The sequence below is a fragment of the Pygocentrus nattereri genome, chromosome 8 (assembly GCF_015220715.1).
Source record: "Pygocentrus nattereri isolate fPygNat1 chromosome 8, fPygNat1.pri, whole genome shotgun sequence".
NCBI classification, from domain to species: Eukaryota; Metazoa; Chordata; class Actinopteri; order Characiformes; family Serrasalmidae; genus Pygocentrus; species Pygocentrus nattereri.
This window is the reverse complement of record NC_051218.1, coordinates 18,231,830-18,256,875: the sequence shown is the minus strand read 5'-3', so window position 1 is coordinate 18,256,875 and position 25,046 is coordinate 18,231,830. Positions and strand designations below refer to the sequence as shown.

Genomic DNA, 25,046 nt, shown 5'->3' with positions numbered 1-25,046 from the left:
AAATCAACTGTTGCTTGCAACGTTCACTTCACTCTTTCACATTCACTCATATAACAAGATGTTATATTTGTACAGTTTTTTCTAATCTTTGGTTATTTTTCATTTCTTCATTGCATGTTTAAGTAGCCATTACAGCTAGAGTGTACTTGATGTCTCACTCATCCTGTTCTAGACAGTTCAGTGCATCCTTGTCTCCTTTTCTATAATAATTTCTATCCTTTGTATTCCAAATGGATCTGAGCTTTGTGTAAAATTAGGGGACATCAACAGAAGAGAAAATGAATCTAGCTGCATAAATCACGATAACAGCAGGCAAAAGCAGGCACTTAAACAGCTGTTACCATTAGCAGGCTAGTTAACATTGCTGATTACAGAAATGTTAGCTTTAAGAAACTCACGTTTGTTGTCATGGCTCAGAAACTGACAAAATGGAAAACTACAAACCAGTCAGGGTGAGTCTCCTTTTTATTTATAAACCATCTTGTTTCACAAAGACGAGGCAGTTGCAACTGCTGAGTTTCAAGTAAGCTGTAGAATGCTTTAAATTACTGCAACTTAAGCACAATTTGGGTTCAATGTAGGTTTCAAGCAACTAAAGTTTCAATGTGAAAGTTTCAACATGTAAAACCAGCATGAGAGTCCAGTATGAGCTGCTAAATAATGTCCTAAAGAATCATAATTGAATACAAACTGTTAAAAGAATGCCTCATTGTGAAGTCAGGTATGTTTATGCCCCTTAATTCAAAATAAGTAGGCTAAATGCTTGATTTGTAAGACACTTACTTGTTCACATTAAGGGCGATTATGCTCTTGACTGGAGTGCTCTTTGCACCAGGAGATGGGTGGAAGATTTTTCCCTCCTTATTCATGGTCACTGACTTAGGCTTTCGTGTGATGTAGGGGTCAGCAGAGTGGGACGGATAGGTATCAAATGTCCCTGCTTTCATTCCTCCAATCTAACAGAAAATGTATTGATCTGTTTGTTAGACTCATCATATGCTCCAGCTCTTTAATACATGAAATACACACATTGCATACCCTTTTGCTGGGAGAACTTGGTTTGAAAGGCACAGCAAAGTGTGTCTTTTTGTCCTCAGTGTTCTTTGAAGGTGGGAGATGTTTTTCAAGCTTGTAAGGGTTGCTGTCAAAGCATTCTTTGGGATGGAGGTTCAAACGGAATGGTCCCCCTTTCAGCATAGATTTGTGAGCAACTATCTCACGCTGGAAAACAACTTCTTGTTAGCCATGCAAAATTAATCATCTGCATGCACAAGCATTTTAGTGACAAAAACACAATATACAGGTTCATTCACATGAAAGAGGAGAGGGAGAGCCAGTCTTATTAAAACAAAGCTAACCATTTGTATTAAATTCTTGTGAATGTTTACCTTTATCATCTCTTTTGCTCGGTCATATGGGTCAGAAGAATACAAGTCCAGTTTGGATAGGGTGACACCTGGGTAGCTGTTGAACAAACAGGAAAATATCTCAGATCCAGCCACACAATTATACTGTGTCCAGAAGTACCCAGACACATCTTCTAATTAGTGAATTCAGGTACTTTACTGACAATTGTGTTTAGCTGTGCACACATAGCTATGACCTCCATAGAAATGCACTGCTAAAAGAAAATATCGCTCTGAAGAAGCTAGACATGAGCGTCCCCACGCCCAGTGTCCAACGCCAGGAAAGAAGGGATCTGCATAACTGCACTCTTTGTAGTGCTGAATGCCAGCAAACAGGTGACACCTCAGTGTCCAATACAATCAAATCCTCACAGCAATCTTCCACCATCTAGTGCAAAGTCTTCTCAGAAGAGCAGAGGCTGTTATTGCCTATTAAAACTGTCAATTAAAGTAGTATTCAACAGATTTTACAAAATTACTACATCATTCAGTCACTGACATGTAAACAAAGAAATTCTGAGTGGTTTGATGTGAAATGGAGCAATGTAAAGAAATCTGCAGTTCGGTTTACAATAGCAGTGATAGGAACCAGGGTTCTCAATGTCTACAGTGCAACTATCACCATGTAATTTACTATGCAAACAGACCAGCGAACCTGCATGTGTCTTTTGAGCTTTAAATTTTTATGTAAAGTTGATATTTTGGTAACTTCTCTTGGATTTTTTCCTTAAATCACTTTGTATGGACTTCTCCGCCTTTAATGTATTATTATAAACTACATTTTAGGCCTTTTGTGAAACTACTGTAAAGCAATGTCTCAGGAATTAGGCAACATGATTGGTAACCATTTCATGTAACAGCTTTCTATGAGGTAGCTTTTAGAGGCATGAAACACCTCAGATGTCTGGTTCCCATCACTGTCAACACTTTTTACTCCATACAAGTGGAAATCTAATAGTTCAGGAAGTCCCACAAGAGAAAGCTGACTGAGCAACAACAAGAATCCACAACTTCCGCCCATTTATTCTTTGTCACGCCCAAGAAGACATGAGACTATTTAAAGCAAAATTATAGACTTGTGTCTATATCATGTACATCAAAGAAAGAACATTAACTTGCTCTAAAAGTGCTAGTAGTGAAGGAGATGCATTATCTTAACAGTCATTCCAAAAAATAAAAAAATTTTAAAAATCATAAAAGCAGGTATTATAAGACACTGACCCATATCCACTTCCTTTCTTGGGTGGGCTGGTGTACATGTTCTTGCCTGGTGATTTGTATGGCTTTTTGGGAATCTGCAGGGGACTCAAAGCCTGGATAGGACCTCCCAGTGTTCCATAGTAGCTGCCAATTCCTGAGCTGAAACAAAACATAGCTTCCTTATGAAAAAAGGAACAACACTTAGGGCTTTCAGTGGAAGAATAATTCAATTTGCTTCACAGTGTCTTGGATAATAAAACACATGACATTTATTTTGACCTAAATGTTAAACTGAAGTTTGATGCCTTTGTCTTGATCTCCTGTAGGCTGTACTTTCCACCATCTTAATTACATGAAAAATGACACACTGTGTCACGGTCTGAGAACAAGGCCAGTGTGGAGTTTTCCTAGTCTTGGACTTATTAAGATCATAATGATATCTTGGCTGGTATCCTCTCTCTGGGGCAGGCTCCACAGAGGCCAGAGGAACATGATGGAATGGAAACTCTGAGTGTTGGTGGTTCTTTTCATATGTTCTCACTGAAAAGGACCACTGCACTATATTGGCCTTCATGGTCTCACATTAATAGCCCTGCCTTTCAATATGCAGAGCTCAAGTCTTTTTTTAGGATAAAGTTTAATGAATGTATCACAAAACAAAATGAAGATCGGTGTGTAGCACACCATGGATCCAAATTAACAAAACTATCTCTGAAATGAATCTACTCTATTCAGTATAAATACTGCAGATGTGCAGATGCTTATTTTCCAACAGAAAAATGCTTCTCCAAAACAACTGGAGCAAAAAAGCTTACACTGTCATACCATTCATTTTGCATTGAAGGAGTTCCACACCATGTAGTCATGCAAATACACACTAAAGATAAGCCTGGACAAGGGCAACAGCAGAATAAAAGGTGATTAACTTACGGTTTCTTCTCCCCGCTGCTTGGCAGAAAGGCCTTCCCTAGGTTCTTCTTCGCCTGCTGAATCTTATACTGTCTTTGGATTTTGACAAGGTCTGTCAGTGCTTCTTTCTCATAGATCCTCTTGAACTGAGTGTCAAAGTAGCCAGCCTGAAGAGCAGATTTCTTCTTTGGTCCCCCACACAACATCTGCTTATTCTTCTGTGCAGATTCATTAAATGGACCTTAAAAAAAATAAAGAAAGAAAGAAAATAGGACAAAAACATCATAGATGAAAATTTTACAATGCTTACACCAACATAAAAATTTCAAAGCACTGCTAGCTTACCAGAATTTCAGAGTTTGGTTTTCAATGTCCTTTATACTTACGATAAATTAAGGATGTGTATTTGTCCCCTATGGAGATGTAGCCCATCTCCTTGAAGAGGCCCACCCGCTCCATGTCAGATTTTCCCTCAGGCGGCATTTTGCAAACCTCCAACAAGAAGCAGCTAGTCATAACAAATTTCTACAAAACATCTACTGGGTAGGCCCACTTTACTAGAGCAGTGGCTCCCAATCCTGGCCCTACAGTACCCCATCCTGCATATTTTAGTGTTTTACCTGCTCCCATATATCTGATTCAACTAATCAGCTCATTAAGAAACCCTTCCTGATTTAAAGTGGGTGTGCTGTGAGGCACATTAAAATGTGCAGGGCAGGGGGTACTCCAGGACCAGAGTTGTTTCAGTCCTTTAGTAATACACAGTTTCTAACCACAGGACTGCTTTTAGCTATGTATTTTGACTGGTGAAGCACTTTCAATTCAGCAGTAACAATAATGGATGTGAAAACTGTCCCCTGCCCCAATAATGCCTGGTCAACTGTGGTCCAGTGGTAAGAAAATGACCAATAATGAATGACAGAGTGTGACTGACAAATTGTGCACGACAACAGCTGGACTGTAGACTGTAATTGTGCTCCTGTGCTTTTGTTTAATTAATTATAAGACAGGTAAGATCATCAGTGGAAGCACAACGTTTGGGCTTCTAATAAAGTAGATGGTAAGTGTACAAATCATTATCACTCTTCTCTCTTCTTCTCTTCTCTAATCGCAGGAATGTACCTTCCACTGCTGTCCTCACACAATAGAATACGAGAGCACTAGGGAAAATATTCATACATACCTGTAATATTCACCAGTTTCTTACAGTTTGTGCGTAGTCAGAATAACAGTTACTGGTTGTTGACTCATTTGTGTACGCTCGTCTCCTTGGTGCCCAGTGTAACCAGTAGCTTCAGATGTCGTGTCGGTGGAGCTACTGTTCAGTCAAACATAGCCTACAGTTTAAATTTAATTATTAACCTATAGACATTGTTATGTGTTTTAGATGAGTATTTACACATTTAATGCAGCTCCTAATTTCAGTCGAGGATTACGGTTATATTTGCATCACTCGCTAGCTTCTTACTGCGGAATTCTGGGACTTGTAGTAATTGGACAAACAAGAGAAATAAACGTACATGTTCTATGCTGGACAAAGCTGGATGTATTTGTCTAAATTATCTGCCTATACTTACAAGTAAGGTTGCAGCCTATTAAATGGCAATTATTATTAATTTACTTACAATTAATGACAATGATTTTGATTACACAATTCCACACAATATACTTAATATAGCAAATAAAAGCTCTGTAGCCAATTATTTCTTTATTTACCTTTAATTTATTGAACAAACAGTGTAAACAGACATAAAAAAGACTAAAATATATATATATATATTTTTTCCACACACATTGTTTTACATTTTTTTACATCAGATACAGGCTAATTTCAGCCCAGATCAGTGGAGCTCAGTCTGTTCAGGTCATTCATAGTGACAGTAAACACCTAAAAGGAAAGACAACCAGTGAATAAAACAGACTTAGCCGTAATTTTTCAAAATTTGAACAATTCAGATATACAGTCATTCAGAGCGGTCTACTGTGAAATGTTTACTGCAGACCTCTTTACAGTGGTGGTGATAGGACTGGATATCACCATGTCTACAACACAAACATAGACATTTTATTCGCTATCTAAAACCACCAGTGAATCTATACGTGTCTTCTGAGTTTTATATGCAATGTTGATAATGGTTAAATATACATTAATCTGGAAGAAAAAAAAAACGTTTTTGGGGACTATTTTGACGCGCTGCATGTATCCCTCCGCCAGGAACGAATGAAAACAAATGAATTAAAATACATTTTAAACCAAAACTTTAACATAAAACAACGTGTCAGACATCAGGCAGCATACTATCAAACCACTACATGTGATAACGTTCTGTGAGGGACCTTTCATACATTAAACAGACGTTTAGTTCCTATCTCCACCACTGTGAACAATTCGGACTCATTTCACACGACACAAGCCTATTTACATCTCCACCACTTCATTATATAGAACTTTTGAAAAAGAAATGGTAGAAGTCCGAATTAGTCCCCCTCTGAATCAGCCTGGAGACATGAAGAAGCCTACATTGTCATGACATGGGTCTGGATAATCACGGATTTCCCCTGGAAAGGCCACACGGATCATCTGCTTGAGCTCAGCCGGGTAAACGTAGGTGGGTTTATCAGTCCTGCTGCAGCCCACCTTATGATGTATCTGACAGTGGAATTAATAGACACACCCTGTAAACATAACGGTTGTAGGTTTGTTTGTACTTTGAGGTTATACTATTCATACATCTAGCCGTGACTGTGCACCGCTAAAAGTTCTCACTAATTGGCGCTGGATTAGGCGGTAAACCTTTCTACGCCTGGCCTGGTCAGTCTTCAGTCTGGAGGCAGCGTGAAGTAATGGCGCCACCCAGAGTGGCACTCTGCTCATTGCAAGGCGAAACCACGAAACATGAAGTGACACAAAGTAGAATAGCAGCATTTTAATTATTTCGAGTGACACGAGTACAAGTAACAAGTGAAAACAGCTGCTTCATGTCTAATATTCACACCTGTATGTGCAAATGAACTGGCGCCCAAACCATCGACAACCTTCGCGGTCAAATTCATTTAAACAGGAAAACTCAAAACATTTCATTTAGCGACATTATTATCGACATAACTGCACATTACCTGAAAGAACTACAGAGGTCAGTGTAAATGTCCATCCTTTGGGGAGCTTCAAGTGCTATGATTCATCTCAAGTGACCCAGATAGCAAGTATATATCAGTCTGCTCGCGTGATGAGGTCCACACTGAGTAATGGCTACTGCTAGTCTGCTTTTAGCCCGTCCAGATGGTTGTGATGCATAATAGTTTTTAATCTAAAAACAGCTTTTAAATGCAGATAGTCTTTCATTTTGGTAAATAAACTATCACAGACTACTGGGAAAAATGATTCACTAGTCCTTATATTAAACGATTTTGTTGAAAGCCTCGTTGCTGACACTGTGCTAATTGGTCACAGCTCTATACATATTTTTGATACTGCTAAGGAAATTATTTAGTAAACTAATTTTCTAAGTGTGACAAAATTAAGAAATGCAAGAACAAGTAAATTGGACTGTGAGTGCAAAACGAGTGATTAAAAGAGGCATTCGGTCTAACAAGTTTTATTACACACTTCTTTAACCTAAGAATAGCTAAGCTAGTTTGCACTGAAGTCCCTGTAGTTACTGAATAAGCCTTAGTATGTAATAAGCTCTGGATTTTAAGGGGTTAGCCACCGGTGGGCCGCTCTGATAACACTAGGCATAAAGCCAGTGGGCTGCCAGCTTTGCCATCAGCAGGCCATCTTCCTGTTACATGGAAAGCTAGCAGCTGATCAAAGTGATGGATCTTTTGAAATATATTTTACACACACACACACACACACACACACACACACACACACACACACACACACACACACACACATATATATAAAATGTGTGTAAAATATATATTTCAAAAGATCCATCACTATATAAACAGCAAAGATTCATGTCTTCACAAAAGGTACAGTTTATAAACTGTTAACATAGCAAAAGTGGTATAAAAACTTTCTTACATAATGTTTTTAATGTATTTAAAACCCATCGTATACATTTAAAACTAGGTGTTGAGGTAAGAAAGGTACACATTTTGTAATGGACCCATTTAGCATAAACCCTGAAGTGCTTCAATTTAAAGACAGCTCAGACAGCTAAATGCATACAGGCCTAGCAGTCCTCAAAGGCACTCTATCCTAGAGCTGCAAAAATAATTCTAACTTAACATCTGGCGTGTGCTTGATGTGTTGGAGCAGCAGCATCATTTTCTTTCCTTCTCTGACCATTCCTTGTAACCTCCAGCAAAGTTTCGGGCACTTGAGAGTGAGAAAGAGAAAGAAAGACTATGTTAATCTTACACCACAGATTTGCAGACAGGAAATGAATTCAGAATGTGTGCTTTCTATTAATACAGGTTTAAATACACAGTTTGTCCAAAAGCATCCAGACAGCCCTTTAAAGAGTGATTTCAGCTAATCTGAAGTGCATCCACTGCTGACAATGGTGCTTAACTGCACACATGTAGTTTGTGTAATCATCATAGAGAAGCACTGCTGACAGATTGGGATGCTCTGGAGCAGCTGTGCTTGAGTCTAAGGTCACTGTGCCCAATGCTAGGCATCAGCAAGAGGGGTATAAAGCTCCCAGCATTGGGCTGTGGAGCAGGGGAACTGTGTTCTTTGGAGATATGGAGCACCAATGAATACCTTTGGGATATCATCCAACATCAGTAACTAACCTAATGCTCTGGTGGCTGAATGCAATCAAATCCTTACAGCAATATCTAGTGCAAAGCCATCACAGAGGCGAAAAAGCTGTTATTGTAGCAGGGTGAGAGATCAAACAATCCATATACCCAGTACCCTTAATTTTGGAAGACGGGCTGAACTTTGAAATGACCTTTGGACATACAGTGCTCTTATAAACAGCTCCTAATGTATTTATGATCATACTATTGGAAGCCGAGACTTCTGGCCTTCTCTGTGGCAGCTTCTCCACGTCGACCCAGCTGGCAGTGGAAGACCAGATTTGGGGCATCTAGTGGGGGTTTGGGCATGCCAAATTTCTCTTTGAATGCATCTGGATCCAGAGACAAGTCACTTCCTACATTCTCCACTAAGAGAAAGAAATAAGTAATAAGTCAGAGCGTGGCATGAAGATAACTCATGTTTTGTTTACAAACGAAACAAAGGATAACAAAAAGACAGTGACCTTAATTAGCAATGTGTGTGTGGGTCCTGTAACTGACCTGGAATATGGATGGACCCTGGGATGTGCCCTTTGTCCACTTCAGCTTTGCTACGCACATCAACAATCACAAGATCTTCACCCTTCTCAATGAGAGACTTAAAATCGCTGTAGGAGATCTCTGTATCTAGAACAACATTGTACAAGTGTTAACAAGCATGCGCAGAACGTTCCGCTATAGGATCTGATCTACTCATGAGCATGTGAGATTTGTGAGATATGTGCGCAACCAGAGGAACTGGAAGGGCAGGTTTTGTGAGATGCTTGTTGGGCGATATACAACAATGACTATGCAGTAAATGTACAGTATGGCCTATTCCAGATTAGTTCAAACATAAAACTGGAATATAGTGAAACAGTAAGTAAGCAAGAAAAAAAAACTAACAAAAAAATAAACAAATACCTTTAAACAATAAATAAACATACAAACGCAAACAAACATACAAATAAATAATAAACAGATAAATTAATTAATCTACTATTAATAAAACTACTTTTTTGACAAGTATATTAATACCACGACAGCAAATTCTGAAGCAGAAATTTTCAGCCCTGTGGTTTAAGGCGGTGGCAATAAATGCAAGTCATGATGATGACATGACACAAATAACAAAACCCCAGGGATCACTTCTTAGCAGATCCGTGGCAAGCTTATAGGCAGTAGAATAACCTCACTAGAGTCACTAGAGAAAAGGCTTTGATAGATTATGAAAAAAGCCCAGGTCAGATTGAGACTGGACTGATTTAACAGAAAAAAAACTATAGAAAATATCGTAGCATCCATTAACGAACTTAGGTCTGATCATGTTACCATGACAACACAAACTTTTTGTGTTCATTTAAGGCTGCGTAAAACACATACAATCGCGCTCTATATTTCTATTTATATAAGATTCCAGTCGTCTTGTGTTGGTAAAGCTCAGTTTGGCTGAAGTTGTAAAATATATTTACCTGCATTGGCCATCTTCAAGGTGTTAGTAATCGGCTCCAACTGTAACTGCTCACCATCGGCAGCGAAATTTCTTTTCGTATGCTACGCGGGGGAAAGCTCATTAATATTCATTAACCATCGCACAGAACGCCGCCTGATAGGCAGAGCAATACGACGCTGAACACAGTCACAAGCACCACAGCATTATTTTGCATATATTGTGATTATATTGTGTATTGCGAATATACTACGAAAATGACTATAAAAAGCTGTTTAATATGTACCAAATTCTGCAGACAAACTAAATAAAGAATAATATAGGCTACTAAGCAATATTGCTTTTGGTGTTTTGTTAGTGCCAAGTTAAAGGCAGTACACATTCATTTTTCACAGTGGGTTATATCATCAATAAACACTAACAAATAAATTCCTTTACTTTGACTATTTTTTTTCTACTAACCCTAAGTCCGCTGATGCTTTAGTAAATATCTCCAGTTAAATTAGCTTATGCTTTATGTAAACATATGAAGTGTAAATGTTAGCTAAAATATTAGCTAAATGTTAATAGGTGTCTCTGCTAAGGTTTTACTAGTTAAAGGAGAATTCCTGCTAAATTTAATTATTAAACTGTGAACATTATTTAGTGGTTTGATCCATCCACAGTAGTGGTGATAGGAACCAGACATCTGAGGAGTTTAACATCAGCTTCTTCCTCACATAAAGTTTTTATGTGAATTGTTTGTGAATACGCTATTTTCTTCTGTCCGATGTGTGTGACATCGATTTACTGTAGTTTTGAGAAGGTTTTGGCCTAAAACATTTTATTATAGTTACATTGAAGAGATACATGCAGAACAATACCCATCTTTTATTTGCCACTATGTTAAAATAATCACTATATGTTCACTGGTGGTTTTAGGCAGTGAATAAAACATTGTAACCCCTGATCACAAAAGGGCCTTTAGGAAGTTTGTAACACTCTGCTTAGAGGCTACACAGAAAATTTGTTAAGGGCGAGGCCTACCTCAGAAGCACATAGAGTACCTATCTACAACAGAAGCATATAGAGGGGAAAAAACAGAACAACTTGAAACGCAGTGCTCCAAGTATATTAACAAATATACGTACAGTTTAGTACACATCTACCCATGTCCAACACTATTTACACATTTACAGACGTTGAGTGTTTGGTCCCGATTCCAAACCTACAGCAAAAAGGTTCGTTCAGTCTCACTGTTAGTCGGTAGTTGGCGACGGTGTGGCGCAAGACGAACAGTCCGAGGAAGACCCAGGGAGTTGAAAAGCATAGCAACATGGTTAGCCAACGTCCATAAAGTCCAGCAGAAAAATACCCAACATAAAAAACACCTCATCAGCCTCCGAAACAATAGTTTCGCTGAGAGGAGCTGAAGCAAACATAAATTCCAGGCGTTCCCCAAACACTGGCTGCCTACTCGATTTTATTTTCCTCTCTACTCATGTGTGCAGTAGACTAGCAGATAAGGCTTCCCCCTACCGGAGGAAAACGGTACAGCCCCTAAAACTGCACAGGTAACCACGGCTGGTTACATACCCCTCCCTCAGAAAGAGAGCCATCCACACCGTAGTATGGCTTACGATGTCTCCACATTGGTAAGTGACAGTGCTCCTTCGCCGGTTGTAGTATTTGGCCTGTTTGTCTTGGGCCTTTTTACATTCTCCTGGACCTTTTGGATAAGGGCTTTCTGCCGCTGGATCACCTGGTAGGCGTGGTCTGGTGCTGGTGGAAGGAGGAATCTCTCAAGAGGGCCCTTCAGTTTTCTGCCAAGTTCCACCTCTGCAGGAGTATAACCTGTACTTTCGTGCCAGGCGCTATTCAAGTAAGGCATCACTACCTGCTATTGTGGAAGATGCGTTGCCCCTTGAATGTCCATAATGGAGCCATGAAGTCAGAAGGTCGTATTACATGTGCAGGAGTAGAAATAATAATATTAAATGAATTTAAATCGTTCCTTTCCCAAGTATATATCAACTATATACTAGATTATGATTTGAAGATTAGCATAAATGCTGCCTAATTGCTACAGTTAAAAGCTAAACATGTTTGTGTTTAGACATAAGAACCCCTGGTTCCTATCACCACCTCTGTAAAGAAATCTGAGTCTGTTAAGTTTCTCCACAATGAACCATTTCACATCAAACCACTCTGAATGTTTAAGCATTATTCACAATTGGTCAGAAAAGTTGAAAAATGTTGGAATTCCCCTTTAACACACCTGACCCAGCATACGAGAAGCTTGATAATGAATTAGCTGAATCAAATGTGCTGTCCCTGTTGTAAAATGTCCTGTTAGCTTAGGAAACAGATACTAAATGCTATCCTCCTTAAAAGAGATGCCTCAATATGTTCCTTAACCTCTTTATCAGCTACTATTCCTGATAAATCTTGTAGGTAATTCACATTTTCCCATTCTTAGAAATATCAGCTCCATTAACAGTATCTATTAGGCAGCTTTTAAATAGAGACATCTCTAGGTTTAATTACTGGAAGAGACAATCAAATAAAGAAATTTCATATATAGGATGCATTTGGCCACCTAATCTGCCTGGCAGGATGATGGCAGGGCACGCTCAGTATCATACTCGGTATGGAATTTATTTTGTGCCAAAACTTTCAAATAAAATAATACAATTCACAGGTAGAATATTGAGTATCAAAACGGCCAAAATATGTTGGAAATACAAATACTGAGAGTTAAATCAAACTGAACTTTGCAAACAGAGTACTGCTCATTTTCTTCTGATATAAATGCAAGTTTTTGCTTCTGACTTTTTGCATGTTTTAACAGGGGGCGAGTTTTAGAAGAGGCCGTTCACCTGCACTCTCTATTGGTCAACTGAATTTGGAGTGACAGCTGCACCACTTTTCAAATTCACAGGTCCTAGCACAACTAGCCTAGCAGTGTCCTCTATGGCTAACTAGGTTAGTCATGCTAATCATATGGCCAAATTGGTTAAATATCTAAAGGTAGCTCACTGTTTTGATGTGACGACTGTGTCATGTAATCTCTCAGACCACAGCATGACTTTCATTCATGATTCATATTTCACATTATTGTGATTTCTTATCATATTTTAAATACTTACTCCCTTCCTTTTAGGCTACACTCAGTTGAACACTGTCAGATAGGGTGGGTACCTTATAACATGGTAGATCATATATACAGAGATGTAGTCATGAAACTCAGCCGGTGATATACTCTCAGTGACATTCACCACATTTCATAAATGCAACAGACTCAGTTAAAGTACTTTTTATTGATAAGGTCTCACAAGAGTCTTAAATATAAGAATCCCTCCCTTGGTACATAATGACATCCAATGAGTATAAACTATCTTGAAACACTTCACGTAAATTATTTTGGCTACACTCACCAAAACAATAAAAGTGAAACTGTCATTGAGGTGACCACTGGGATAGGCTCCAGCACCCCACGCAACTCAGAAGGAGAAGCGGCTTGGAAGGTGTGTGTGTGTGTGTCTCACTGGGGTAGAGCCCCTCCCTCTGATCTCTGCAGTTGTTCCCTCAAGGGCACATCTCAGTACCTTTAGTCAGGGAACATAATTGTACCATAATCCATTGAAATTTTATTTTCTAAGTGGTATTGACTCCACACACCGCGACTCGTCTCCTGTCTATTTATTTTATTGTTCTGTTTTAAAATATTAGGTTATGAAAAGTTACAAATATGTACTATTCACCTGGTATGAACTTATTTATGGTACATAATTGGACCTTAAAACTACTGCTGTACCTTTGAGGGAACATTTACATTGTTTGTACCTTGACGAATCTCACAATTCTACTGTAACTGAGACGTACAAAACTATCGCATCTAAGCCCACCCTGAACTTCAGTGTATCTGACACAACGTAGATACTATCCTAATCTTCCAGTGATAAAACAAAACTATGTTTTGACATTGATTTTATGCAAAAATGAATTCTTTTTTCATTCTGGTTTCTTCAAGGTCTTTAAAGCAGTTTGTGGCTTATAGGATTTTCCAATGCGAGCGAACACTTCCAGTGCCAGTGCTTGGAACTCTACGGTAATGCCACGCCATGAATGGTCACTCACCATCATATTGAGGCCAAATTGTGCCTCTCAGCCTCCTGCTGAACTCCAGTCATCAGCTGCAAAGAGAACAAAATACGTATTAACAGAGTTTGACAGCAACATTATTTGTGACTCTGCTCCTAGGAATAGGAAACAAATTTCACTATGGCTTTGATGCAAGAACTCATGTGGCCATTCTCACACTCCTGGATCTCAAGCAGCTCATATGGTAGATCCACAAAGTACAGTGTGTTTTAGGGAACCCAGGGATGATGTTACTCAGCTGGAAGCTGAATGTCACCAGCCAACTTTTTACATCTGGGCAAAAATAAAAGAAAAACATGTTCTTAGTGCATTCAAAGAGTCCAGTGAGCAATAGCTCACAATTATTAAAAATGTTTTCCTTTAGTTAATGAGTGTAACGCGGGTTTACCTGTAACATAATTCTTCACATCCAGCATATTGCTGAGAGGATTATTGTTCTTGAACATGTACAAGTTAAATGGTGCCAGGTCCTCGTCAATCTTTTGCCACATGGTGTAGTTCTGTGATGTCCATCTGGCAGCTAATACATCATAGTCCCTCTGCGTGAAGTGCACTAGCTTGGTCAGTGAATCATAGAGCCCACCGTGGAAGCCGACAACCAGCTGAAACTCAGGGTTGGAATCGTGGTACACCTCACCGTATGCCGTGTACTGCACCTGCTTGATCATCTGCCCATTGCTGCTGAAGACAGCCAGTGGAGTGCCCGTGTTGTCTGAGGCAATGTAATATTCCTCCCCACTGCTCACCTCCATGGCGAACAGATGGCCTTGCAGGTCGTAGTACAGTGAGGTGATCTCCGAGCTGGAGTGGTTGAACACATGCGTGACCCGCACTGGGTTGTTCAGGTCAGCGTAGAAGAACTGCAGGTGCTGGCCCAGGCTGTTCTTGGTGGAGACCCTCCGGCCCAGGCCGTCGTAACTGTACTGCACACTCCAGCCTCCGGCCGCACGGCTGTATGCCCGCACCAGCTGGCCTTTGGAGTTGTAGTCAAAGACGTCTGGCTAAGAAAGCCCCCCTGGTTAAGAAAGCAATCTGAATGTGTTCTGAAATATTGATTCCTTCATTTGCTGTGGGAGACTTTATCACACATCAATAACAATGCATGTATAAGGATTTCCAGATCAGACCTCCATCATAATGTATTTAATTTAGTCTAACAAGCTGACGGCTGTCAACTACAAATCAAGATTCTTTAATTGTTGTTCTCAACATCTTGCAGGGTATCTGTTTGTTCTAGCAGAACAATACAGAACAAAAGAAGTCAAAGAATGTCACAGTTCAAGTACATTAATCATTAAACATCACACATGATCTTTAAGGTGAACTACCTGTGGTCATCATATGTCTTTTCTGTCCGTGTGTTCGTGTCAGAGTTGATGGAAAGCAGGTTGTGTCCATGTGCCAGAAAAAGACAATGAATTTAGTGGCATGGTTTCACTGCTCATGACGCCTTTTGCTTTATTTTATACAATAATCATGTATAATCATGTTTATGTAATGTACATTAAAATCAATTGAACACTTGATTCTGAAGCTCGTTGCTTAATACAATTGATATTGCTTGATTAAAAACCAAATGGTGTGACCTTGCCTTTGGTCAGTTCCTTGCGTAGTCTCCACTCTATGGAGTTGAGGCCGTTATCGGTAGACAGGGTTGTGTTGCTGAGGCACACCGACCCAGCCAGAATGTGAGCTGGGTTCAGCTGCGCCTGCTATTTTTAGATAAACCTTTAATGAGTATGTCACCAAATAATATGAATAGCAGTGTAAGGCGCACTATGGACCCAATTACAGTAAAATTTACTCTGAAATGAATCTACCGCTGCTAGGATACAGAAAGAAGCAGCAGGGTCAAGAAAACAAATAAAACTGAAATTCTGTGCTTAAAATGGCTAATAACAAAGACAGCTTTCTTTATTATATCACCTGCTGTGCTTAAGTAATCGTTTCAGTCTTTAATTAGTAACAAAATGTATTTGTACAGTTTAGCTGCCGATAGGTCTTTTTGTAACTTGTATTGATAGATGGAGCACCACATACAACTGTAGACCGCAGGACTGCTTTAGGCTAGATATTTTGACTGGTGCAGCACTTTCACTTTAGCAGAGACACTAATGTATGTTTTTTAAAAAAGCAACCGCTACATGTGAAAACTGTCCCCTGCCCCAATAATGCCTGGTCAACTGTGGTCCAGTGGTAAGAAAATGACCAATAATGAATGACAGAGTGTGACTGACAAATTGTGCACGACAACAGCTGGACTGTAGACTGTAATTGTGGTCCTGTGCTTTTGTTTAATTAATTATAAGACAGGTAAGATCATCAGTGGAAGCACAACGTTTGGGCTTCTAATAAAGAAGATGGTAAGTGTACAAATCATTATCACTCTTCTCTCTTCTTCTCTAATCGCAGGAATGTACCTTCCACTGCTGTCCTCACACAATAGAATACGAGAGCACTAGGGAAAATATTCATACATACCAGTTTTACCGTATTTACTAATCAAATGCAACTACAAATTTCAGTGGAGGATTTCTGTTATTATTTGTATTACATGGTAGCATTCACTTACTGCGGAATTCTGGGACTTGTAGTCATCCTACAAACAGGAGAAATAAATCTACACGTTCTGTGCTGGATGAAGTAGGACGTATTTGTGTAAATTATCAGCCTTTACTTATGTTTAAGTTAGGTTGCGGTCTATTTAATAACTTTACTAATTTTATTGTATTGCCCAAAATGTTTATTTTTACACGTGGATTGTTTTACAGTATTTTAACACTGGATACAGACTAACCTTCGCCTAGATCAGTCGAGCTCAGCCGGTTCAGGTCATCAGTATTGACAGTATTGGGAAAGGAAAGACAGCCACGGAATAACAACAGAGCTAGCCTTAAGTTTTCAAAATGTTAATAATTCAGCTCTTTAGAGGAAATCAGTCATTTATAGTGGTTTGGTGTAAAACGGATCACTGCAGAAAACACTTGCAGACTGATTATTTTATTCATTTATTTTTACAGTGGTGGTGATAGTACCAGGGCCACTGGCTACAACACAAATATAGATATTTTACATACTATCCAAACCCCCAGTGAATCTACACATCTTTTGAGTTTTAATATGTAATGTTGATTATGGTAAAATAAACATAAATCTGTACCAATCAAGGTTTTGGGGTTTTATCGCCCTGCATGTATCCCTCCACCATGATGGATTAACAAATGAATTGAACTACATTTTGAAACAATGCGTCAGACATTGGGCAGCATATCAAACCCTTTCATGTAATAATGTTCTGTGAGGGAGCTTCAGAAGCTTTGAACTTCAGACGTCTAGTTCCTATCACCACCACTGTGAACAATTCGGACTCTGGAAGTTTCTATTAAACAGGGCATTCCATACGACACAAGCCTATTTACATCTCCACCACTTCATTATATAGAACTTTTGAAAAGGAAATGGTAGAATGAATAGGTGGAATTAATAGACACACCCTGTAAACATAACGGTTGTAGGTTTGTTTGTACTTTGAGGTTATACTATTCATACATCTAGCCGTGACTGTGCACCGCTAAAAGTTCTTACTAATTGGCGCTGGATTAGGCGGTAAACCTTTCTACGCCTGGCCTGGTCAGTCTTCAGTCTGGAGGCAGCGTGAAGTAATGGCGCCACCCAGAGTGGCACTCTGCTCATTGAAAGGCGAAACCACGAAACATGAAGTGACACAAAGTAGAATAGCAGCATTTTAATTATTTCGAGTGACACGAGTACAAGTAACAAGTGAAAACAGCTGCTTCATGTCTAATATTCACACCTGTATGTGCAAATGAACTGGCGCCCAAACCATCAACAACCTTCGTGGTCAAATTCATTTAAACAGGAAAACTCAAAACATTTCATTTAGCGACATTATTATCGACATAACTGCACATTACCTGAAAGAACTACAGAGGTCAGTGTAAATGTCCATCCTTTGGGAAGCTTCAAATGCTATGATTCATCTCAAGTGACCCAGATAGCAAGTATATATCAGTCTGCTCGCGTGATGAGGTCCACACTGAGTAATGGCTACTGCTAGTCTGCTTTTAGCCCGTCCAGATGGTTGTGATGCATAATAGTTTTTAATTCTCAACACAGCTCTGTTAGACAGATTACAGCTGCATACAATTTTTCTGATGCTGCTATTAAATTTATGCTTCTAATTTACAAAGCATAACCAAAGTAGGAAATGAAAGAACAAGTAAGTTGAACTGCGAGTGCAAAACGAGTGATTAAAAGTATCATTTTAACACTCTGTTAATGCCTTAAATGGCCAGGGTCCACCAGCAGGCCCAAAGTTTTGGAACACTTCTATAATCTAACAGTAGCTCAGTTTGCATTAAAGTCCCTGTATTTACTGAATAATAAGCCTTAGTATGCAATATGCCTGGGATTTTAAGGGGTTAGCCACTGGTGGGCCGCCGGGAAAACGCTGAGCAAAAAGCCAGTGCCGCCAGCTTTGCAGCTTTGTAGGCCAACAGTGGGCAGCTATCTTCTTGCTATCTGGGGAGCTAGCAGCTGACCCAAGTGATGGCTCTTTTGTGTACATGATAAGAAAAATAACAAGCAAAGCTTCACGTGTTCACAAAATGAATAGTTTATAAACTACTGAGATAGTAAAAATGGTATAAATATATTCTTACATATTTGCATTGTTTTTTAATATATTGAAAAACTATTCTATACATTTAAAACTTTGCACATAAAGGTACACATTTTGTAATGGACCCATTTAGCATAAACCCTGAAGTGCTTCAATTTAAAGACAGCTCAGACAGCTAAACGCATACAGGCCTAGCAGTCCTCAAAGGCACTCTATCCTAGAGCTGCAAAAATAATTCTAACTTAACATCTGGCGTGTGCTTGATGTGTTGGAGCAGCAGCATCATTTTCTTTCCTTCTCTGACCATTCCTTGTAACCTCCAGCAAAGTTTCGGGCACTTGAGAGTGAGAAAGAGAAAGAAAGACTATGTTAATCTTACACCACAGATTTGCAGACAGGAAATGAATTCAGAATGTGTGCTTTCTATTAATACAGGTTTAAATACACAGTTTGTCCAAAAGCATCCAGACAGCCCTTTAAAGAGTGATTTCAGCTAATCTGAAGTGCATCCACTGCTGACATTGTTGTTCATATAGGCAAAAAAGCTGTTATTGTAGCAGGGTGAGAGCTCAAACAATCCATATACCAAGTACCCTTAATTTTGGAAGACGAGCTGAACTATGAAATGACCTTTGGACATACAGTGCTCTTATAAGCAGATCCTAATGCATTTATGATCATACTATTGGAAGCCAAGGCTTCTGGCCTTCTCTGTGGCAGCTTCTCCACGTCGACCCAGCTGGCAGTGGAAGACCAGATTTGGGGCATCTAGTGGGGGTTTGGGCATGCCAAATTTCTCTTTGAATGCATCTGGATCCAGAGACAAGTCACTTCCTACATTCTCCACTAAGAGAAAGAAATAAGTAATAAGTCAGAGCGTGGCATGAAGATAACTCATGTTTTGTTTACAAACGAAACAAAGGATAACAAAAAGACAGTGACCTTAATTAGCAATGTGTGTGTGGGTCCTGTAACTGACCTGGAATATGGATGGACCCTGGGATGTGCCCTTTGTCCACTTCAGCTTTGCTACGCACATCAACAATCACAAGATCTTCACCCTTCTCAATGAGAGACTTAAAATCGCTGTAGGAGATCTCTGTATCTAGAACAACATTGTACAAGTGTTAACAAGCATGCGCAGAACGTTCCGCTATAGGATCTGATCTACTCATGAGCATGTGAGATTTGTGAGATATGTGCGCAGCCATGGAACTGGAACTGGAAGGACAGGTTTTTTGTGAGATGCTTGTTGGGCGATATACAACAATGACTATGCGACAGAAACAGAATACGTATGAAACAGAAAGTAAGCAAGAAAAAAAAACAAAAACAAATAAATGCACACAGACACATTTTCTAAGCCGCTTCTCCTTCTGGGTTGCGGGGGGGTGCCGGAGCCTATCCCAGCGGCCATCGGGCGGAGGGCAGGATACACCCTGGACAGATCGCCAGTCCATCGCAGGGCACAAATAAATGCATTTAATTAGTAAAGAAAAAAAACATAGAGAAAGAAAGAAACTACTGATAAATGAACTGAAGACTTTTTTGACACGTAAATTAATATCACGAGTGCATTTTTTATGTAGAAATGTCCAACCCTGTTGTGTAAGGCGCTGGTAAAATGCAAGTCATGATGATGCAAAACCCCAGGGAACATTTCTTAGCAGGTCCATGACAAAGACAGCAGAATAACCTCAGTCGAGTCACTAGAGAAAGGGCTCTGATATGAGAAAAAAGCCCAGGCCAGAACGAGACTGAACCGATTTAGCAGAAAATCAAACAGTGAAGAGTCGCATCCATAAGCGAACTTGGGTCTTATCTTACCATCAAACTTATGTGTTCATTTAAGGCTACGTAAAACACAATAATGCCTCTCTATTTCTATTTATGCAAGATTCCAGTCGTCTGGTGTTGGTACACCTCAGTTTAGACGAGCTTGTAAAATATATTTAACGTTACCTGCGTTTGCCATTTAGCTGCTGACAGTGATCTGCTCCAACTGCAACTGCACAACGACCGGGAGTCACCAAGGTAGTGCACTTCCTTACTGCTGCGTTCCTCGAAATGGGCGTGTCTTCATTCAGGCAACCAATAGCAAACGCTACTGTAGCGTGACGTCATCCGCCCCGCTGTTGTGTTGTGTGCGTTTGTTGAGGTTACAGGGCGGTTGATAAAGAGCAGGTTTACTGGGAACGTCGAGCTCGTTATTTGTATTTCACGCTAATCGCTTTATTAAATATTAAATATTAAAATTAATGTTCAATATCGAAGCTTATCCTTTCCTGGCCAAATGATATTCCCAGTCCCAGACAGTGGGAGGAGTCATCTGTGTCAGGGAACTCGCAGAGAGAATTACCAGAGCCGGTTTATGAGGAGCCTGGTCACTCCCTGCTCACCCCGTTTTAGCAAAAACAGGACTGCTAAACAGCAGAGGGCGCCCGCGAGCGAGTCCTTAATGAATGGGAGTAAATGGCGCTCAACAGATTAAAACCAAAATCTAAATAGTTTCTAATCATTTACCCAGAACGTTTCTTTAATTTTAGAAAGTAGAAGGACGTATTCCACTAAAAAACTACGAAATCTTACCTATATCTTTGCTTTTTTCTACAGCAGGTGGGTTTTGGGCAAAACCAGCCATTAGGGGTGTACTTTGTGTACTTCTGGTGCCGGTCCCAAGCCCGGGTAAATGGTGAGGGTTGCGTCAGGAAGGGCGTCCGGCGTAAAACTTGTGCCAAAACTATCATGTGGATCAAAGATATGATTGCCATACCGGATCGGTCGAGGCCCGGGTTAACAACGACCGCCTCCGGTGCTGTTGACCAGCAGGGTGCCGGTGGAAATTGGACTACTGTAGGTCGAAGACCATCAAAGAGGAGAGGAGGAAGGCGGGTTAGAAGGCAGCGAGAGAGAAGGAAAGGCAGGAGTGTGGAGGTTAGAGCAGGGACTCTGAACATAGGGACAATGACTGGTAAAGGCAGAGAGCTTGCAGACATGATGGAGAGAAGGAAGGTAGATATTCGGTGTGTCCAGGAGACCAGATGGAAAGGAAGCAAGGCCAGGAACATTGGAGGTGGATTCAAACTGTTCTATCATGGTGTAGAGAGGAAGAGAAATGGAGTAGGGATAATCCTAAAGGAACAGCTTGGGAAAAGTGTTCTGGATGTAAAGAGAGTGTCAGACAGGATCATGAGCCTGAAGTTGGAGGTTGATGGTGTGATTTTGAATGTGGTCAGTTCATATGCACCACAGGTTGGTTGTCACTTAGAGGAGAAAGAGGAATTTTGGAGTAAGACGGATGAAGTGGTAGATGGTGTCCCTAGAGAGGAGAGATTAGTCATTGGTGCAGACTTCATTGGACATGTTGGTGAAGGGAACAGAGGGGATGAAGAGGTGCTGGGTATGTATGGTGTGAAAGGCAGAAATGCAGAAGATCAGATGGTTGTAGATTTTGCAAAGAGAATGGAAATGGCTGTGGTGAACACGTATTTTCAGAAGAGGGAAGAACACAGGGTGACATACAAGAGTGGAGGGAGGTGCACACAGGTGGATTATATCCTTAGCAGGAGATGCCACCTAAAGGAGATTGGAGATTGTAATGTGGTACCAGGGGAAAGTGTAGCAAGGCAGCATAGTGTGGTTGTCTGTAGAATGAGATTAGAAACAAAGAAGAAGATGAGAGTGAAGACAGAGCTAAAGATTAGATGGTGGAAGCTGAAGGAGGAGGATGGTTGCAGGCAGTTCAAAAATTGCAACAGGCCCTTGGGGGCAGTGAGGAGCTACCTGAGGACTGGGAAACTACAGCTAAGGTGGTGATAGAAACTAGCAAAAATGTGTTGGGTGTTTCGTCTGGTCAGAGGAAAGAAGACAAGGAAAGTTGGTGGTGGAATGAGGAAGTCCAGGAGAGTATTCAGAAGAAGGAGGCAGCTAAGAAAAAGTGGGACAACCAGAGAGATGAAGGAAGTAGGCAGAAGTACTGTGAGGCAAGTCACATAGTGAAAAGAATGGTGGCAAAGGCAAAGGCTCAGGCCTATGATGAGCTGGATGAGAGGCTGGACAGTAAAGAAGGAGTAAAGGATTTGTATCGTTTGGCTAAACAGAGAGATAGAGCTGGAAAGGATGTACAGCAGGTTAGGCTGATAAAGGATAGAGAGGGAAATGTACTAGTGAGTGAACAGAGAGTGTTGAGTAGATGGAAGGAGTACTAATGAATGAGGAAAACGAGAGAGAGAGGAGGACAATGGGGGGAGAGATAGTGGATCAGGAAGTGCAGAGAATTGGTAAGGTGGAAGTGAGGGCAGCTTTAAAAAGGATGAAGAATGGAAAGGCAGTTGGTCCAGATGACATACCTGTGGAGGTATGGAGATGTTTAGGAGAGAAGGCAGTGGACTTTTTAACCAGGTTGTTTAACAAAATCCTGGAGAGTGAGAGGATGCCTGATGAGTGGAGAAGCAGTGTACTGGTCCCCATTTTTAGGAACAAGGGTGATGTGCAGAGCTGCAGTAACTACAGAGGTATAAATTTGATGAGCCACACCATGAAGGTATGGGAAAGAGTTGTTGAAGCAAGGCTAAGGCGAGAGGTCCAGATCAGTGAGCAGCAGTTTGGTTTCATGCCCAGAAAGAGTACCACAGATGGAATTTTTGCATTGAGAGTGTTGGTAGAGAAGTACAGAGAAGGTCAGAAGGAGCTACATTGTGTCTTTGTGGATCTAGAGAAGGCATATGATAGGGTGCCAAGAGAGGAACTGTGGTACTGTATGAGGAAGTCAGGTGTAGCTGAAAAGTATGTTAGGGTGGTGCAGGACATGTATGAGCATAGTGACACAGTGGTGAGGTGTGCAGTTGGAGTGACAAATGGTTTCAAGGTGAAGGTAAGGTTACATCAGGGATCAGCTTTGAGCCCCTTCTTGTTTGCAATGGTGATGGCAGGTTGACAGATGAGGTCAGGCAGGAGGCTCCATAGACCATGATGTTTGCAGATAACATTGTAATCTGTGGTGAGAGTAGAGAGCAGGTGGAAGAGAGTCTGGAGAGGTGGAGGTTTGCACTGGAGAGGAGAGGAATGAAGGTCAGTAGAGATAAGACGGAATACATGTGTGTGAATGAGAGGGAGGCAGGTGGAAAGGTGAAGATGCAAGGAGTAGAGGTCGTAAAGGTGGATGACTTCAAATATCTTGGGTCAACCATCCAGAGCAATGGACAGTGCAAAAAAAGAGGTGAGGAAGAGGGTGCAGGCAGGATGGAGTGGGTGGAGACGGGTGTCAGGGCTGATGTGTGACAGAAGGATAGCAGCAAGAGTGAAAGGGAAGGTTTACAAGACAGTAGTGCGTCCTGCTATGATGTACGGTTTGGAGACTGTGGCTCTGTCTAAAAGACAGGAGGCTGAGCTGGAGGTGGCGGAGATGAAGATGCTGAGATTTTCGTTGGGAGTGACAAGGATGGACAAGATTAGAAATGAGCAGATCAGAGGGACAGTGAAGGTGGAGCAGTTTGGAGATAAAGCCAGAGAGGCCAGGTTGAGATGGTTTGGACATGTGTTGAGGAGGAATAGTGGATATATTGGGCAAAGAATGTTGGAGATGGAGCTGCCAGGTAGAAGGAGAAGAGGTAGACCTCAGAAAAGGTTTATGGATGTAGTGAAGGTGGACATGGAGATGGTTGGTGTGAAAGTAGAGGAGGCAATGGATAGGGCAAGATGGAGGCAGATGATCCGCTGTGGCGACCCCTGAAGGGAGCAGCCGAAAGAAGAAGAAGAAGGTGGGTTTTGGGCAGCAGAAGGCGGGCATTACTGCCAGAGCGTGATGATTGGCAAGCAGAGCAGCTCATTGGCTGTTTGCGCTCACTGACGTCATGGACGTGCACGAGGCACCGTTTTAACCTCCTGTAACTCGAGTTTAAATGCTCTTAAAAGTATAACAGCAGTGTTAAAATGTTTTATGCTATGCAGAGTCAGTCCAAAAGAAATGGGTTAAGATGGAGCATTTGAGCATAATCATAGTTTATAAATGCTTATAAACACACACACACACACACACACACACACACACACACACACACACACACACACACACACATTTTCTAAGCCGATTCTCTCTCAAGGTCGCAGGATGGTGCCTGAGCCTATCCCAGCGGTCATTGGGCGGAAGGCAGGATACACCCTGGACAGGTCGCCAGTCCATCGTAACATTTTCTGAGGTCATTTTCTCGGAACATGGAATTGCTGTGTCATTTAAGGTGGAACCGGAAAAGTTGAACAAGCAGCCAGCGGAAAAGATGCTTCATAGAGAGTTGATATGAGCAGGTTGCTTGACAGCAGAAGTAGACAGAATATTTTAGCTGTTTCACAGAACCAACAGGTCAGAATTGTTTTGTCCACTTTGCTCATGTTTGTGAAAGCTAATCACAACTGCTGCAACGTTTAAGGTGGAACGGGAAAACTGATAAGAAGTTTAACACTGGTAGCATTTTTGATGATTAGTTTTAGGCTATTAAAATATCCTAACTGGAGATTTTATTTACAGGTATACGAGTAAATATGCGCTACAGTAGAACAT

General features: G+C 40.7%; 3 protein-coding genes across 6 annotated transcripts; all 3 read right to left on the bottom strand.

The window, feature by feature from the left end:
- Positions 1-779: 779 nt before the first annotated feature.
- On the bottom strand, positions 780-4,939 carry c8h4orf47 (chromosome 8 C4orf47 homolog). Its single transcript, XM_017704031.2, has 7 exons — positions 4,699-4,939; positions 3,902-4,007; positions 3,537-3,756; positions 2,628-2,765; positions 1,389-1,464; positions 1,039-1,221; positions 780-956 (listed from the first exon to the last, which is right to left on the bottom strand). Exons 2-7 carry the CDS (start codon positions 3,996-3,998, stop codon positions 780-782), a joined length of 891 nt encoding a protein of 296 aa, XP_017559520.2. The 5' UTR covers positions 3,999-4,007; positions 4,699-4,939.
- Positions 4,940-6,427: 1,488 nt separating this feature from the next.
- On the bottom strand, positions 6,428-11,201 carry LOC108431128 (thiosulfate:glutathione sulfurtransferase-like). Of its 4 annotated transcripts, none has more exons than XM_017704085.2 (5): positions 10,836-11,199; positions 9,728-9,809; positions 8,778-8,903; positions 8,482-8,644; positions 6,428-7,845 (listed from the first exon to the last, which is right to left on the bottom strand). In XM_017704085.2, the coding sequence occupies exons 2-5, from the start codon at positions 9,738-9,740 to the stop codon at positions 7,791-7,793; spliced, it is 357 nt and encodes a 118-aa protein (XP_017559574.1). In that variant the 5' UTR covers positions 9,741-9,809; positions 10,836-11,199; the 3' UTR covers positions 6,428-7,790. The 4 variants fall into 4 exon arrangements, with proteins under 4 accessions (XP_017559574.1, XP_017559575.1, XP_017559571.1 ...); XM_017704086.2 differs by having other exon boundaries at positions 10,917-11,199; XM_017704082.2 differs by lacking the exon at positions 9,728-9,809 and having other exon boundaries at positions 10,917-11,201.
- A 6,377-nt stretch (positions 11,202-17,578) lies between these two features.
- Positions 17,579-20,569, bottom strand: LOC108431129 (thiosulfate:glutathione sulfurtransferase-like). Its single transcript, XM_017704087.2, has 4 exons — positions 20,453-20,569; positions 19,470-19,595; positions 19,174-19,336; positions 17,579-18,827 (listed from the first exon to the last, which is right to left on the bottom strand). Exons 1-4 carry the CDS (start codon positions 20,463-20,465, stop codon positions 18,773-18,775), a joined length of 357 nt encoding a protein of 118 aa, XP_017559576.1. The 5' UTR covers positions 20,466-20,569; the 3' UTR covers positions 17,579-18,772.
- Between the last annotated feature and the right edge of the window lie 4,477 nt (positions 20,570-25,046).